General features: G+C 39.7%; 2 protein-coding genes across 22 annotated transcripts in view; both read right to left on the bottom strand.

The window, feature by feature from the left end:
- SORBS2 (sorbin and SH3 domain containing 2) overlaps nucleotides 1–18,337 on the bottom strand; it is a 227,551-nt gene that overhangs the window by 15,094 nt on the left and 194,120 nt on the right. For 16 of the 21 annotated variants that reach the window (XM_050792564.1, XM_050792577.1, XM_050792567.1 and 13 more), the window contains 4 exons: nucleotides 17,456–17,502; nucleotides 14,919–15,033; nucleotides 14,705–14,833; nucleotides 11,469–11,669 (listed from right to left, as the gene is read on the bottom strand). In XM_050792564.1, coding sequence (XP_050648521.1) covers nucleotides 11,469–11,669; nucleotides 14,705–14,833; nucleotides 14,919–15,033; nucleotides 17,456–17,502 — 492 coding nt within the window. Of the gene's footprint in view, nucleotides 1–4,047; nucleotides 4,234–6,302; nucleotides 7,068–11,468; nucleotides 11,670–14,704; nucleotides 14,834–14,918; nucleotides 15,034–17,455; nucleotides 17,503–18,337 lie in introns of all 21 variants that reach the window. The other 5 variants (XM_050792562.1, XM_050792563.1, XM_050792565.1 and 2 more) reach the window with 1 other exon arrangement.
- Nucleotides 1–18,337, bottom strand: part of PDLIM3 (PDZ and LIM domain 3) — a 214,851-nt gene that overhangs the window by 91,560 nt on the left and 104,954 nt on the right. The window lies entirely within an intron of this gene.

Here is an 18,337-nt window from a genome sequence, read left to right as displayed (position 1 = left end):
GGCTAAGAACATATTAGAAATGCTATATATATATATATGTATATATATATATATATATACACACACACACACACACACACACACACATACACACACACTTTTTTTTTTTTTTTTGAGATGGAATCTGGCTCTGTTGCCCAGGCTGGAGTGCAATGGCACAGTCTCAGTTCACTGCAACCTCCATTTCCCTGGGTTCAAGTGATTCTCGTCTCAGCCTTCCGAGTACCTGGGATTACAGGCACCCGCCACCATGCCCGGCTAATTTTTGTATCTTTATTAGAGACAATGTTGGTCATGTTGGTCAGGCTGGTCTCAAACTTCTGAACTCAAGTGATCTGCCCGCCTCGGCCTCCCAAAGTGCTAGCATTACAGGTATGAGCCACTGCGCCCAGCCAAGGAATGTTATGTCTTTCATAGAATGCTTAGCAATTGGGTTCAAGATGCTCTCAAACCTGACCTGCTTTTTCATGCTTATTGAAGGGATGCAGGGTGAGATACAGGAGAATTTGGCCTAATGCCCATCAAATTTCATGGACTGTATCAGACATTTGTTGGAGGCAAAATTTTCTAGCAAACACATCAGAAGAAAGTAAGGCCTTTTTGGGGGGAAACATGGTGAAATATGATGAAATACTGAAGTGCCCAGCCTGCGGGCTGGCCTGTTTCAGTGTTTTTCTTTTCAGAGTAAGATCTTTCATATGACAGTGAGTAACCCGACCTCCTTGTGTGTAGGTTTTATTTTCCTTCCAATAGCGGACGGGATCTGGCAGTGCACTGCCTGGTATTTGATCTGGCTTAAGAGAACTTTAGGAGGAATAAAACATGCTTAAATAAAAGCATGTGGTTTTCTCAACTCTCATTTAGAAAAGTTTTCCTAATTCTCAGTAATGATTGACCTCAGATCCCCAGCCTCTGGAGATGAAATGTGTTTGGCACTGTTGCTTAAGCGTCATGGCAGACAATGCTTGATGCTCTCCAAACCCATTCTCTTCTTGGTCCTCAGTAATGAGGCCATTCTGGATAAAGACCACATTTCCTGAGTTGTAGCTGGATGTGCTCATGTCGTAAGCTAGGACTGAGGGGATATATGCAATTTCTGGGACATGGCCTTCAAGGCAGAAGGTGTAATCTCCCATCTTTTCTCCTTCCTGTTGGTTCATGTGAGAAGGGAACTGCTCGAGCTGCCACCTGGGACCCGTAGTGGAAGCTTCTCTCTGAGGATGGCGATGAGCCAACATCAAATGGAACCTCCTGGGTCCTCTGATGACTGTGGGGCCACCATACCAGTCCCTTCATTTATGTGTAAGAGCAACATATTCCTACCTAGTTTAAGCTACAATTATTTTGAGTTTTCTGGGACTGTGCCTACCCCAGTCTTGACTAATCAGGGGTTCAATACATATCAGAGCTCTTAGAGAAAAAAAAAAAATCCCATTTAGCTGTTAGAATGATGTGGATAATAACAGCTGGAAAGAGCACGGGAACATATTAGGAACAATCAGGGGCTGATTTCATGTTGAAAACTGTGCCCCAGGGATCCCCGTCTGACGGGATTGCTTTAGGGTGATGAGACTTCCTTGTGGGACCACAACCACCGAGTTACTTGGAAGAAACCCGAGGAAGAGCCTCTCACTCTCCTCATAGAGCTTCCGCTGCAGCTTGAGGCCACATGCGGCAAGTCTCTTGCAAAATAGTCTCTTGGATGGAAATGGAGTCTCGGCTTATAGAGAGGCTGAGATTTATACTTTTTTTTTTTTTTTTTTTTTTTTTGAGATGGAGTCTCGCTCTGTCGCCAGGCTGGAGTGCAGTGGCACCATCGTGGCTCACTGCAAGCTCCACCTCCCGGGTTCAAGCAATTCACTGCCTCAGACTTCCAAGTAGCTGGGGTTACAGGCACCTGTCACCACACCTGGCTCATTTTTGTATTTTTAGTAGAGATGGGGTTTCACCATCTTGGCAAGACTGGTCTTGAACTCCTGACTTTGTGATCCACCCACCTCGGCCTCTCAAAGTGCTGGGATTATAGGCGTGAGCCACCGTGCCCAGCCAATTTATACTACTTTTTGTTATAAAAAATCATTATTTTAAAAGCAGATGCTCAAAAGACTAGGGGAGATATTGGATTCAGATTTACACATTAAACATAATTTATGTATCTTTCAGTCATCTGTAATCTATAAAGTGGTAGTAACTTTTACGTTTATGGAAGATTTTGGATTGCATTTACTTTTATGGAGATTTTCATTGTCTTAGAAAACACTTTACAAGAATGAAATTGCACTGACTTAACCAAACAATGGTTGACAGGGGTTGATAAAAATGTTATTACAATGATTTCATGCATGCTACACTATGTCTATTAAAACATTACTAAAAGTTTATTTTCTCTTTGCTTTCAGTACTAGGTTATTTCTTTTCTTTACAATGAGCATCAGCATTCTTGAAATGGAAGAAATAAAAAGGCTTCAGACTCAGACTGGCACAGTAACTGGGTCGGATGCGAAATTAAACTATAATGGCCTAAAATTTCGAGTTGATTCATTTGTACTTAAATTTACGAGCACAAATAACTTCAGTGAATATATTCTTTCAATGACTACAAAACAGATTTATAAGGTTTAAAAAATCTCAGTGGGAGATTCAAAAATCAAGATTTGCTCCTAAATAGGAGATAAAATAGAGAAAAACCACTTGGATTTGCAGGAGTTAGAAGTATTTCGTGTGGTTATTAAAATATTCTTTTAAAACATAGTTATTGTGAATACCTCCATTCTCTCATGTCATTCTGCAAACAACTGAAACCTAAAGAATATAGGACAAGAATTTGGATCTTGCAGAAGAGTAAACCTTTTTAAATTCTAGCTTTGTCCTGATGCTACAATGGTGCATCCTCCATCTTTCTAAATTAGATAACTCAGATTCTAAGGCTATTTTCCCTCTTACTGATTAAGCTTAAAAACCGAAGAACAAGTTAAAAAAAAGACAAGAAATAAATACCTTGGTCTTAAAAATAAAACCACGGAAAGAAGAGGAAAGAAGAGAAATTCTTAGCCTTAGGCATCATATAAAGTGGCATTATTTAAAACATTTCCTAATTATTTTCTGCCAGCTAAGAAAAAAACCTCAAAGAGCAAAAAGCAATTAAAGTGTTTCATTTTTTACAAAGTTCCTTTCACGCCTAACAGGAGCACGTAGACAGACTATGTCAGCGAATGGGTTTGGTGACAGTGATTTTGCGATTGCATAAATGGCACTTCCTAATACAGAACCTTAGCTGTATCAGAGTCCTAAATTTTTACTTTCAATTCAAAAGATTGAATGTGAGGGTGAGTTATTATTTGACGTCTGTCACCCTTTTTCCAAAGGAACATGTTTTAGGATCATTCCGAACATAGGAGGAAAACATTTCAGTGATGGACAAATTTCATGCTGTGGTTGTCATTAAATCTCTTTCCAAGGCCAGTCATTAATTTTGTTAAAATAATTTTTTTAAATGGTGTCTTTAGGTAAAATACCAGCGGAACTGTGAGCCTGCAAGTCTCAGAGATGGATGCTTTGTGCAGTGCTACGAAAGGGCGATCCTTCCCACCTCCTCATGAATTTACGTCACTTTTGTGGAGGAACAAGGTTCAAGACAGTCAATGACAAAGATCGTCCTGTCTCCAGGCTCTGCCGAACCTGCCGATGGGTGGGAAATGAAGGGAGACAGTGAGTCCACTGAGAGGTGATGGAGAATGACAGGCACTGAGCTGACATGCCTTTGAATGTGATGGTTCTGATGCTGATGGTTAACTAAAACAAATCTAATCATTACTTTTTATGTGGATATAAATTTTACTTTGTTTTTCTCCTCAATCTGGCTATAGCTGCTATGCAAATATATCTTTTAAATGTTTGGATAGAGGCCATGCCAATGATGTTAAACGTTAGCAATCAGTATTCATATAACTTCGTAGGTCTTGTGAGAGGGCGCAAATCTGAGTGCATACATCTTACTAATTAAGCTCATTGAAGACATGCAATAAACCACACTCAAGATGCAGTTACCTTTAATTTTGGTGGGTTGATCTCCTGTTGATAAGAATATTTAGGGAGGAGAGGAGGTGAGCAGGGCTGAGAAAGTGTAGAGTCCAGGTCAGAAACAGAGGCGAAGAGAGCATGAAATGGAGGGGAGGAAAGCAGCTGGCTGGGAAAGGGGGTGGTTGCTCGCTCTCCCGAAGAAAATGACGGCGGCTTCAATATCGAGAAAAGATAAGAGGCGATTATGCTTGTCTCAGAACGAGGTTACATGGTCTTTACAGAACATCCTCTCAACTTCGATCATTTTAAAGTTACCAATAACCTTGGGAAGTTATATTTATGACAATTTTTTTGCTTTGAAACCACTAACTTCCTCTTTCGAATTTGATCCAAAATCCCCAGTGGGTATGATCAGTGTAATTTTTCGGATGTGGGTAGCTGGAGAGAGAAACACCTACATTCTATCATTTTATCATACGTTTATATGATGGCTCCTTCTAAAAGTGAAGGAAAAAAGTATTTAAAACCCTGCAAAGATGGTAACTTGTGTGTAAAGTAGGTTGTCAACTATCAATAGTCAGTTTGTCACAAAGCTGGGGAAGCGGTGGCCCCGCGTGCAGGGTGTGAGCTGGGGCTGGGACGAGCTGGCCTAGGGGACTGTCTGCAGCAAAGAGCACCGCCCGTCAGCAAAGCCATGCATCTAATCACACCTTCAAATGGACTGAATTGGAAGGAAGATTTGTTACTGAAATAATCGATGTGGAGACACGTTTGACTCATTGCAATGAATTATCTATCTGTTATTAAATAAGGTGTTTGTTTTACACAAAGGCAGGCATGGCCAGGTTATTTTGAAATAGAGGAACTATGAAAGAATTTGACTGGGATAGTGGCATCATAGGAACCATCCTCTCTATTATTTCATAATTTCCATAATTGCCAGTCATTATACTTGCTTCTTAATTCACAGGGTACATTTGAGGGATCAAGTTTCTTTCTTTTTATGTTTGAAATGGAGTTTTGCTCTTGTTGCCCAGGACAGAGTGCAACGGCACAATTTCAGTTCACAGCAACCTCCGCCTCCCGGTTTGAAGCAGTTCTCCTGCCTCAGCCTCCCGAGGAGCTGGGATTATAGACACCCAACACCATGCCTGGCTAATTTTTGTATTTTCAGTAGAGATGGGGTTTCACCATGTTGGTCAGGCTGGTCTCCAACTCCTGACCTCAGATGATCCACCAGCTTTGGCCTCCCAAAGTGCTGGGATTACAGGTGTGAGCCACCGCACCCAGCCTCAAGTTTCTTTTTTTGAGATGGAGTCTCACTCTGTCATCCAGGCTGGAGTGCACTGGCATGATCTCAGCTCACTACAACCTCCTCCTCCCGGGTTCAAGCGATTCTCCTGCCTCAGCCTCTCGAGTAGCTGGGATTATAGGCACGTGCCACCATGCCTGGCTAGTTTTTGTATTTTTGGTAGTAACGGGGTTTCACCATGTTGTCCAGGCTGATCTCAAACTCCTGACCTCAGGTGATCCGCCCACCTTGGCCTCTCAAAGTGCTGGCATTACAGGCTCGTTTTTTGTTTTAAGAGAGAGGTTTGCAAGCTAAAGTTTCTGGATATTTTCTGCTTTTGTTGATTAAAACCATTGTTCAAGTTTCTTTGTAACATGTACCCAATTTTTAAGTAGTCAACGTAAAGTCAACACGAAGAGAACGACCTCTCTAGAAAATTGAAAGGGGACAGAAATGCTGTCTTTCTTTTCTGTTGTCTTTGTTTACTATTATCATTATTATTTTTGCAAAGCGCCATTATGTCAAAGGTATGGTGTACGGTTTCTCATCCTGGAATAGGACAAATTTCTGGGCATCAGTTTCCTCTTCTCTAAAGCGGGGATGAAAACATCACATGCCTCACTGGGATTGATGATTAAAGATGGAGAGTTTTTACAACAGTGTCTGATACTCAGTGAGAGCTCCACTAGTAGCTATCATTAATATTGGAAGATTACAAAGACTATACCAATTACAAAGACTTTTAAAATACAAGTTTATGGTCCTAAAGAAGTAATGGGATAATGGAATTATACCACATATTTACATCATTTAATTAAATGTGGTGTGTTTTCAAACACCCACTCCACCCCCAGCTTATACAGTGTTTGTGTTTTTGGTTAAAAAACCTGTTAGGCAGTGTCAAAATAGATATTTATTAATATGATTAACTGTAACAGCTGATCACAGTAAGGCCGGTTAGTTCTTCAGGAATTAGGGAAAATTAAAATACCTCATTACTGGGTTTTGCTGCATTGCTGTCCTCGTTGGGGATCCTAGGATCTGTGGGGGTGGCTAGAGGGTGTTTTAAGCAGTCGGTTTTCTCCTCCTCCTCCTCCTCTTCAATGTGCAGGCATGGGGTCCCCTCTGACCCATCGTGGCCACACCACCAGGCGTCTCCTTCCTGAGGTTCTGGCAGCCCTCTCTGGATGCCTGACACAATCCCCTCATAGATGCCCTCATCTTCCTCTCCAATGACGGGAAGGGGTACAGGCAAGGAACCCACGCTGGTGCAAGCAGAGGCCACAAACTTATCCCCTAGGACTTCTGGCGCCTTTTTAGGGTCTGAGAAGCCCCTTCTCATTTTTCTCAACTCTGCAAACTTGCTCTGAGTTGTTGTTCTGGGATCCTGAAGAGGCTCTGCATGGTTAGGCTGGGCTGCAGCTGAGGCCGCACCCGCGTGAATGGAAGGTGATTCGGCAGGTGCAGTCGCTGGGGGCAATGGGAGGAGGACAGCAGATTCCTCCTTAATTTCCAGAATGGCGTCCTCTAGGATGGTTGGTTTGGCTTGGTCAGCAGACAAGGTTAAAGCACCAAGCTTCTCCAATTCACCCAAGAAGTTGTCCAGGAAAGGAGGTGGTGTTGGGGCCAAAGGGTTTGCTGGTGGACATGAGGCTGTCAGGGACAACCAGCCCTGGCCAGTTCTCTGAAGAGCTCCTTTATCTGAGCCAGGTAAGGCTTTGTGGGTGGGAGGAGGGGCTGGTTCACTGGAAGCCAGCTTGGAAATGAGCACGGATTATGAAGTTAAGAAAAAATAAACGAAGAAAATAATAATAATGCATCAAAACATAGAGATGGAGAAATGCAGAAAAGATGTGGTGGTGAATATGAAAATAATTTTATGTTTAACATAGATTTGAAGACATTTAGAAGATATCTAGATTTGAAGATATTTTGCTGAAATTTAAATACATAAAATCATTTATGTTAATTAGAAAAGTTACTTCACAAATGAAACTCTACTAGTTTTGGAAGGGGTCTTAAATGTCAAACAAGATAAAGATGATATAGAGATTACCAGGACAGTAAAACCTTAGAGATTTATTTTTATTTTTATTTTATTTTTAAAATTTAAAAAAAAATTTTTTTGAGATGGAGTCTCACTGTGGCACCCAGGCTGGAATGCAGTGGCATGATTTTGGCTCACTGCAACCTCCACCTCCTGGGTTCAAGCGATTTTCCTGCCTCATCCTCCCGAGTAGCTGGGACTACAGGCGCAGAGATGGTGTTTCATCATGTTGACAAGGCTGGTCTCGAACTCCTGACCTCATGATCCACCCGCCTCGGCCTCCCAAAGTGCTGGGGTTACAGGCGTGAGCTACCGCGCCTGGCCCTTAAGAGATTTAATAGTTTATTTACTTTAAACTATGTTGAAAAGATATTACAGGTTTCCAGATATTGATTTAGTAGTATAAATGACTCCAAAGAAATGTTAATGTAGAATGAAAACTAATAGTTCAGTCTTTTTATTTCCTGAATGTGTGTAGTGTTCTCTTTTCCTACAGTATAACTCAATCTTTTAAACTTTGACAATTTTCTCACTTATGTTTGCAAGGTGATATGTTAACAAATTTCTAAGTGAGTAAGTTCTGAAAAGTATGTTTCAAAGACAGGAACCCATGATCAGAATGAAACTGAGCTTACATAGCTACAGCTTCAAAGTTTGAAAAAATCCAAAGTAAATGTTTACATAGAAAAAGCCCATCTGATGCTGATGGGAGAGAGAACTTCTGGTTAAGCTCCTGTTCTCTTTCAAAGCTTGACATTTGTGTAAATTGGAGGAGGTACGATTTATGAAGCTTAATCTCCTGAAGTAAAAATATACTTCTATATATGTAGTATTACTGATGTATTTTGGATATGGTAAATGAAACAATAAATTTGAAATTTTATGCAAAGTGATTAAGAGTAGTTCTAATAAATATATACACCCCATATGTACTCATCAAAATTAGAAATTAAAAAATGTAGTTCTAGAAGTGCCATTGACTAACATCAGAATACATTTATCTGCCCTTGCTGGACTACGGAAAACGCTACCTGCTGTGCCTGCTGTGCCTGCTGTGCCTGCTGTGCCTGCTGTGCCTGCTGCACCTGCTATGTGCATAAAGGCCTTGAGAAGGCTTTCACTTTAGGTCTCTCCAGGTAGATGCCTTTGATTTGGAAAGAAAAAAATCTCCAAAAAGATTCTGGAGAAGCATTTTCCAGCTGATAGTTTAGGATAACACTTTACACAGGGAGCCAGCCCTTTTGCTCCTGGGGCCTTAGTGTGCGTAAGTGAGTGATGCATTTCCCAGTTAACTTTCGACTCCTGTGTCCTATAATAAGAACGGGGTATTAGTTAGATTTATTTAGCTTTTTTTTTTTTTTTAAGTCATCTTATCATGGGATGACATAAAGGTCACAAAACTCATGTGAGCATCTTAAAACAGGATTCAGGACCCAGGCTCTGAGCTGCTGACTCACAGACTGCACGTGTGGTTTGTGCCTGGGTAGACAGCCACTCCTCTTAAGTCCTGTAGATGTTGAGTTTTCAATGAGATATAAACAACTCAAGTCTTTTTCAACAGTCTACAGAAGTTCCTTTACTGGCTAGAGTTCTAGTTTGTACCCTTTGTTACATAACAAAAAAGTTTTCAGTAGTTAGATTTGTAAAGTCTGTGAAATATATAATAATTTCAGATCGTCAAGTTTCCACTTTCACTTTCTATGATGCCAGGAATTATATGTGGATGAGAAAGAAGGATCTTAAATTCCCTTGTCGTTACTGCCACCATCACCACAGCTATCTGATGCTGCGAATACTCTAGTGTCATCACCACCACAGTCACCAAAATACATGTTAGCAGGTTAAACTGCTTAGCTTTACAACAGACTCGCTCATACCAAAAGCCAAATTAAGCATCCTGATATAACTATATCACAAAACTGTACCTATAATACAAAAACCACACAATTATTTTGTTTTCCAAAAGCATTAGAATTGGATTCTAATGCATTAAAAGCAGAAATATCAGAAAGAAAATCAACTTACATTTTAGTCTCCCTTAAGACAAAGACAGTACGTCAAGAAATGTGATTTAAATGTGTCACCAGAGTGGTTCATAAATTATTAATGAGTTCTCTGTTTGTAAATATCAGTTAGAAAATAGGTTCTGTAGCATTTAGTATATTTTGGATGTCATCATTTAGAAATACATTATATTTATCTTTCTAAAAATGATTGTCACTGGTGGGAAGTTTTCTTCATTAAGCCTGTGACATCACAGCATGGATTACCAGTTGAGATAAAACCATTAAGTATTTCTTTCAAATTGTGGACGTAAGCGTCTCAACGTATTTTTTCCCCAGCAGTGAGCCATAAAAAACTAGTTATTAGTGAAATTTGTACATGCCTTATGTTTAAAATTTGGTATTATTTTAAAAACTTGAAAATACATTCAACTACAGTTAAATTGTATTCACATCAAAGATGAAAACATTGGGATCAAAAATATTATATTGCCATTGCTAATTAGGACATATGGAAGAATTTGTTAGATGTTTAATGAGCTTATGTAGATACATGATTTTCTTCCTTACAACATTTTATTTGAAGGTACAGTTGCTTTGAAATTTCTGTGATAGTTCTTTAAAGATGACTGCCCGGTGGATAACGACAAATATATGCATGAAGATTCTCATCTTTTCTCGTTATCAGTAGAAAATACTGAAGAAAGTATGCTGATCTATAAATGCTAAGCTCTGGTAATGAAGTGAATATACCTAAGAAGATTCTGGAAAACTTTATAATCAAGCAAACAAAATTGGATAGTACCAAACTGTTCCATATATCCATGAATACAGGGTTGAGGGTAATTATTTGCTACTGAAACTCAGTTTTCAAAGATGATCACAATAAATACAATGCCCAGACTTAGCCCTTCTAAAGGAAAATGACTCTCTTGAGATAGCAGATTCTTAGATCATTTCCTCACATAAAATCCTTCTCAGGCTCATTTTCAAGGAGTAGTTTAGGTCACTGGGATGCAATCTTGAAATGGTCTTTTCACTGGAGCATGAAGTGACTTCACACTTTACTAACGTCTGAGAAGCTGATTTTATTTTACCAGCTCTAGATGGTTTGGTTTTTCACATCCCAGCCTTGATCTCAATTAAAATAATTAATAAATTATGCAACTTAATACATTTTTGAATGTTGGGAAGTACTTAAAACATTTCGGAAGTAATTGGCAATTTAAAGTTTTATTCTTAGAGGTTAACGAGAAAAAAAATCCTAAATGTCATACATAAAAAGAATATAATTCAGCAGAAAAATAGGATAAAATTTCACATTGTGAGTGAAATAGCCTTTTTACATTCACCAATTAAGGAAGCGAAGTCTCTTTTAAATTGCATATTGAGAAAGATAATCATCTTTAGCCCGCTCAAGTGAAACAGTAGACCTGGCATGTAACTGTCCTAAAACTGATAAAACAAACCTGAGGACTTACAGTAACCTACAACATTTTCATTTAAACTAATAAACAAATTGACTTATAGATTCTAATTAAAAATTTTTGCTCTAGTTCACTTTCCATATAAAAAGCTTGTATAGATTTGTCAACCTAATAACCAGGTGTTCTCGTGATATGCCATTTTGAGATATACATAGTATTTTGTGTTGTATGTATTTATATTTCAAATTATAAATCATAATTGTATATACATGTATGTATATAATTGTATTTATACATAAAGATCATATTATATACATACAATTTCCATATCTAAAAATGAAACTTTAGAAAAAAATTATTTCAGAAAACATTTATGTACACAGGAATACGGATATATATCATAGAAGACTTTATGATATTACTGTTTTCTCTTTCTCTTTTGATATTTTAACTTGAAAATGAAATGAGCAAAATTAATCATTAAATCTTTATGCCAGTACCCATTTGAGAAAAACTGAATTATATTTACAGACGCGGCACTCACACATGTAGAGACGTAGTATGTAAATCTCTTCCTCTGCAATAGATATGATATTCTAATCTAATATCCTAAAATCACATACCGATTATCTCACTCGGAGCTCCCAATATTACATGAACATGATAGAGTATGTTCTTACCTTATTTGAGCTCAAGCTGTGAATCCTATCACTAGAATAGCTGTGGGGTATTGGAGGGTCGGGGTAATCCTCAGCACCTTTTGTGTTCTTCTTGACGACCTCCACATAGGAAACAGGGAAGATGCCTTGTCTGTTGGTTCCTGGGATTTTACCTTCATACCAGTTTTGATCAACTCTTTTAAGAAGAATAACTCTATCTCCCTGTGATGAATACGAGAAAAATGCATTAGAAACAGAGATAGAATAACATGAAAATATAATTGTCAATGTTTTCTATGGAACAATAGGTTTCCATTTGGGAAGGTACCGGTGCTTACTAGAAAAATACACATTCTCAACATATATGTAATTAAATTGTCCATTCAGGACATTAGAATCTTCCCTAAGGATGCCTGGTTAATGTGAATGGGTTTATACTTGTTCATGCTGGTATTGTGTGAAATTATTTGTCTAAGTTATTTCAAAAAGCAGAAGCGTGTAAAAGGCAATGTCTCAATGACAATAGGGTTGTTTTATCTCTGGCAGACTCAGTGCATTGGCCTCCTGTAGGAAGAGTTTCAGAAAGTGCACCACAGCTGGCTGGGAGACGGTGTGTGTCCGAAGTGGTTACAGGAGACACCTCGAGAAGGGAGAATATCGGATGGCACATCATTTTCTTTTTTTATTTCTTTTTTGTTTTTTTTTGAGAGGGAGTCTCACTCTGTCACCCAGGCTGGAGTGCAGTGGCGTGATCATGGCTCACTGCAACCTCCACCTCCTGGGTTCAAGCAATTCTCTTGCCTCAGCCTACCGAGTAGCTGGGATTACAGGCGCCTGCCACCATGCCTGGCTTATTTTTTTGTATTTTAGTAGAGAAGGGGTTTCACCATGTTGGTCAGGCTGATCTCGAACTCCTGACCTCAAATGATCCGACCACCTTGGCCTCCCAAAGGTCTGGGATTGCAGGTATGAGCCACCACACCCGGCCCATTTTCTTCTTTAATCTACGTGCGCTAAGTAGTGACAAAGTGAACTAAAGGGATGGGGAAAAGACAGCACCCTAGGATATCAATAGCTGTGACAAGACTGGCATTCCCCTGGTCTTCACCCTGACAATGTAAACCCAGCATTCATCTGAGTAGCTGGTGACCATTCCATACTTGTCATTAAATATTTGAATAGAACCCTTGGCTTTCACAACAATAGAAGTTTCTACAATCACTATTCCTTCCACCTGCAGTGACCCAGTCAGTGCCACAGAACTCAGTTTAAACTTTAATTCAAAACTACATGTAGCCTAGAAATAGGCAGGCAAGTTGATGCTGCCAGGCAAAAACTGCAGCTGCATTCAGCAGGTGATACAGAAGCTTGGCAGCGGCACCTGAAGGTGTGATGGAGCTGAAACAGTCATTAATCTCAGCCCAATAGGGCACCCTTCTTCAGGTGCTAGCCAAGAAGAACTTCGACCTTGAGTAGCACTTGGGGAAAGTTCTCTTTGTGTCAAAACACTGGATGGTTGATTTTGTGTGCTTCACCACCACTGAGCAGCACATACTCAAGAAAAGTCAGTCTCAGGCCGGGTGCGGTGACTCATGCCTGTAATCCCAGCACTTTGGGAGGCCAAGGTGGGTGGATCATGAGGTCAGGAGTTCAAGACCAGCCTGGCCAACGTGGTGAAACCCCGTCTCTACTAAAAATACAAAAATTAGCCAGGTGTGGTGGTGGGTACCTGTAGTCCCAGCTACTCCGGAGGCTGAGGTGGGAGAATCGCTTAAACCTGGGAGGCGGAAGTTGCAGTGAGCTGAGAATACACATTGCACTCCAGCCTGGGTGACAGAGTGAGACTCCATCTCAAAAAAAGAAAAAAAAAAAAAAAGAAAGAAAAACGAAAAGTCAGTCTCCCCAAAATCTGAAAATTGCACTGATTTTCTAGTACACCAAGAACAGGCAGTTGCTAGGCTCCTGTGTGAGCTGTAAGAGGCACTGGTGAAGCCTTTCCGTAGAGCACGGAATAGGAGATAGAGTTCATGTAATGCTGGGTGGCGCAGCCCAGAGGGTAGGAAAGAAGGAATCGGCTGATGATGCAGAATTAGGACTGATAGGAGAGAATGAGACAAGGTTCTGCCAGGACCAGAACAAACCAGGACTGTGGTATTGCCCTTCATCGCACCTGGCTAAGGATTTCACTAGTAGGCGTGGGAAGTCCTAGAGCCACTCTAAATATTACTATCTTGCCTGTGTTGTGTGCAGAGGCAGTTACCTCAAACAAATATATGTCATGTTTAGAAAGCAATAAAAATAGTTGATTTATCATTCTCAGTTATGTAAAGTAGCAAGAAGAGTTTTTTTTGTTTTGTTTTGTTTTTTTGTTTTTTCTTTTTTTGAGACTGAATCTTGCTCTGTTGCCCAGGCTGGAGTACAGTGGCACTACCTCAGCTCACTGCAACCTCCGCCTCCCGGGTCCAAGCAATTCTCTGCCTCAGCCTCCCAAGTAGCTGGGACTACAGGTGTGCACCACCACACCCAGCTAATTTTTGTAGTTTTAGTAGGGATGGGGTTTCACCATGTTGGCCAGGCTGGTCTTGAACTCCTGACCTCATGATCCACTTGTCTTGGCCTCCCAAAGTGCTGGGATTACAGGAGTGAGCCACCGCGCCCGGCCTCGAGTCTTTTGATATTATTAAGAAGAGATGCTAGGATTGGATGGGCTGCTAGAGAAATTTGGGTCAATTATGAGACCCAAAGAAGGATGATCCAGGGAAGAGCACTGCACAGGCGGTTCTTAAAGCAGCTCCCCAAGAGGAAGGATTTTCTTCACCTAGGACCATTCCTAGATTCCAAGATAGAGGAAGATAAGGATTGGATCATCTTGTTTCTAAAAGATTGAAAAATAAGGCAGCAAAACAACAACATTTTGAAGTGTATCAAACTGCTTTTTCCTTTTGTGCTCCCGAATGTATACGTCCTTGATTTTTCAGCCCCTTGCCCAGTTTCCCGGACTGAGTCACAGAGGGAGAAGCCTGGTATCCCACAGGGAACTCCTCTGAAAGGACACAGGGACCAGCAGGGAACCGTGACTCTGGGCTGCCTTAGGGAGTCCTTTGTAGAAAATAGGGCTGACATTAAAATGTCTAAAGAAAAAGATAACCTATTTTCGTTTTGAAAATACACAGCCTTTTCAAACACACTGACGAAACAACAACAACAACAACAACAACAACAACAACAACAACAACAATAAAAAGCAGCTGGGCTACCTTTCTCAGTGACAGCTCCACGTTTGTGTCTGCGCTGAAGTTGTATTTGGCTATAGCTTCTCCGATTTCTCCGGGCTGGGCTGGCGGAGGTGGTCTCGCGGGCTGTGCTTTCTCGGGGGGTGTGAGTTTCTGTGAAGGAAATCCTCATCTATTCTCAAATCTGTGGTGACCCTGGAAACCACCACCATCCAAGAGAGAAAGGCAGAGGGCTTACCTCTACGTATGAGATCGGGAAGATGCCCACTCTGCCGTGGTGTTCTCCCTCATACCAATTTTGATCGATTTTCCTGAGGATGTAGACGGTATCTCCTTTCTTAAATGACAGCTCCCTGGAAGAAACACGTTGACATGGTCTTCTCGTGATGTACAGCGATAATTCTGAAGATCAGCACCCTCGCTAGATCAGCGTTTGTTTGGCAAATACACTTACAATATTAAAAAATCCGATTTGAGATTGAGTTGAGTCCGATTAGATAAGAATGATCCTTGCAAATTCTTAGAAGGCACTTAAAACATCATAACTTTAGAAATGATTTCAAAAACAGTAACATTCCATTGGGTATAAATCATGGACAGATTAATATGAAGTTTAAAGGAGGGGACAGACTCTTGCTACTTTATCATTAGTTCAGAAAAGAGGCATTTTGAAGCTTGGAAAATGATGGAATAGTTCTGCACTGATTTTTTTTTTTTTTTTTTTTTGTCTTGAAGCTAGTTGGCTAGTTAGTTACCAGCCCCCCAGCCCCTTTTGATGTACTGAAGCTTACATGAAGGCAAACAAATCTCATGTAGCCTCAGAATAGAAGTGCCAACACCAGAACAAACTTTATTTGTGGATCTTTGAAGTTGGTTGACAGATATTTTAATAGACTATCTTGATAAGGAATTTATTTTGTGTAACAGAAAAGATCTTACGCTTTTAATTTTCAATGGGGCACAAAGAATGTGTTTTAAGGGCAAAGACATGCCAATGTTTGTCTTCTTTCTATCTTTTATTTATAAAAAATAAAAATATTTTTAAGACACTAACTGTATTTTTCCATTTTGGCTGTTTCTAAGAAAATTGTAGGTATATTTGATTTGGGCATTTATAATTTTAAGTTATAATGACATTATTCATTTTGAATAATTCACACCTAAATTTATCACCTTCACTACACTGATTTTTCCTGGCTTAATCACCAGGTGATTAGGTTGGTTCATTATGTTGCCTCCACAAGTATTCTTGGATGGAGGGCGATTAATTTGTATCTTCTCCTGAGAGCCTCGCTTTGCAATACATCTGCCTTCCCACTCTGGAATCTTCTGCATTGTTTTGTTCAGAATTTTCATTTCTTTAATCTTTTAAAAAAAATTTTGGTTCAGAATTTTCAGTTGGATCATTTATCAGTAGATGCCATATGATGGAGAGAGATTGATGCCCGATGGAGAACACTTCTCACTGATTAAAATAATTGATGGAAAAACTGGTGGCATATTAAAGGAATGATCACACATTTAGAAGTGCTAAAATCTTCACAACTGAAAATGTGTTAAATTTTCAGTAACCCTAAAAACAAAAAAGATTCACAGAGCTCTACATTCAAATACAGTGCTTCCTTCTTTTGTGCAAATGCCTAATATAAAAAACAGAAAGCAAAGCAAGATATTTAATATTCACAACACAATAGTTTTATTTGTATCAGGTATGTTTTGTTTCCAGAAATGAGACTAGCTTTTTAAAATGTATATGTACCTATGAATTAGAGGCAACCAAGTTTTTAAAGCTATGAAAAGGATTCTTTTGTATTTGTACGGGGTTGCATTTAAAATTTTGAAGTCCTTAAGACACAGGAAAGTCTCACTCTTAAGTTTTCAAAACTGTGTCCCTCTCATCTCAGACCTAGAATTTTAAAGTCCTATTTGCTTTTTTCCCCCTCACTTTTATTTTTATTTATTTATTTTTGAGACCGAGTCTTGCTCTGTCACCCAGGCTGGAGCACAGTGGTTTGATCTCGGCTCACTGTAAGCTCTGCCTCCTGGGTTCAAGCGATTCTCCCACTTCAGCCTCCCAAACTATGCTTGGAATGTTTTGATAAATACATGTTATCAAATTCCTCCAGCTAGTGTTAATTACTCCCCAATACTTTATTTATTTACTTATTCATTCTTTTTTTGAGACAGGGTCCTGCTCTGTTGCCTAGGCTAGAGTGCAGTGGCGCAACCTCAGCTTACCGCAAAGTCTACCTCCTTTCGTCTCAGCCTCCGGAGTAGCTGGGACTATACAGGTGCACGCCCCAATGCCTGGCTAATTTTTGTATTTTTTGTAGAGACATGGTTTTGACATGTTGCCAGGCTGTTTTAAACTCCTGGGCTCAAGTTATCTGCCTGCCTTGGCCTCCCAAAGTGCTGGGATTACAGGCATGAGCTACTGTGCCTGGTCCCCAATACTTTATTAATTCATTATTGATACAAAAATTCTAAAAACAAATATTCGTAATTTCTTTTTGTTTTTCCTATCCTTAGAACTCATTGTGTTCCACCTAACATATTTAATGTAATTTAAAACTCAGTATTTCTCAACTAAACTTAAAATAAAAATAAAATGACCCTATCCCAAGTAATTCTGAAGGAACCATTTAATTAGAGTAGATTGCTACATTGGGAATTAGACCTCATTTGTAACACATCCCGTTGCAATGCTTATCTCTTAAAGCATTACTAACATTTAAAACGACCTTAAATCATATGACGAATATTTATCTTACTTACTTAGATGTCTGAGCCTTAAAATCATAAACAGCTTTTGCAGGCAATTTCTGAAAAGGAAGATAGACAATTAGCAATAATTTAAAATTTGAATTTTCTACAAGAAAGTAGTTTCATGTGCCTTAAAGAAAAAGGAAACCTCAGGGAATGATCAAACGTATGTAATGTCAATCCTGTATTTAATTTATAAATAAGTCCATTTATTCTTCATTTGTATATTTAAGCTATAACAGGAATATAATAGAAGGCTTATTCACCATCATATTTTATCTTAGGAAGTAAGGGAGATTAATGTTATAATGAGAGAATAAAATGCCTGCTGAGGATTGCATCCTAGGCATCATTTTGGCTGTTACAAAGGCTTTTCCCAGGATAAATGTGGAGGGTCAATGGCTCTATGTTCTATGGAGATTGACACAGCTTTTTCTGAATCATAATAAAAGGACCAGATGTCATAAAAGAAGTCATCATTCCCTTTATTAGACACTTATTAACATATTAGCAAAAATATTAGCTCAATTATCACTAGGAGGCTAGTTACCGGGCAAAAGTATAGGTGTGATCATCTTGCATTCCCTAGAGGGTTCAGGAACCTTCAACACTCTGTCCACCAGCCACTTGTCTTTTAGTGGTGACGTGATGTAACATGTACCCATTCTCAAACTTTGGGGCCCACAAATCTCCCTGAGGCACCCCGTACCCTATAGCTAGCTAGGGCAGCTCTTCCTTCCCCACCAACCAACAATCCCTTCACTCCATTCCTTTTCCCCATGACTCTGGTGAACTTTAGGAATCCTGGACCATTTCTAACTTCTTTGGGGATCCCACAGGCTCTAGACTACATCAGATGCCTGTAAGATCCTCTGGAGCAGATGCCAGTCCTAG

Source organism: Macaca thibetana, chromosome 5, assembly GCF_024542745.1.
Source record: "Macaca thibetana thibetana isolate TM-01 chromosome 5, ASM2454274v1, whole genome shotgun sequence".
Lineage (NCBI taxonomy): Eukaryota > Metazoa > Chordata > Mammalia > Primates > Cercopithecidae > Macaca > Macaca thibetana.
Note: the sequence above shows the minus strand (reverse complement) of the source record. Positions and strands in the feature narration are given on the sequence as shown.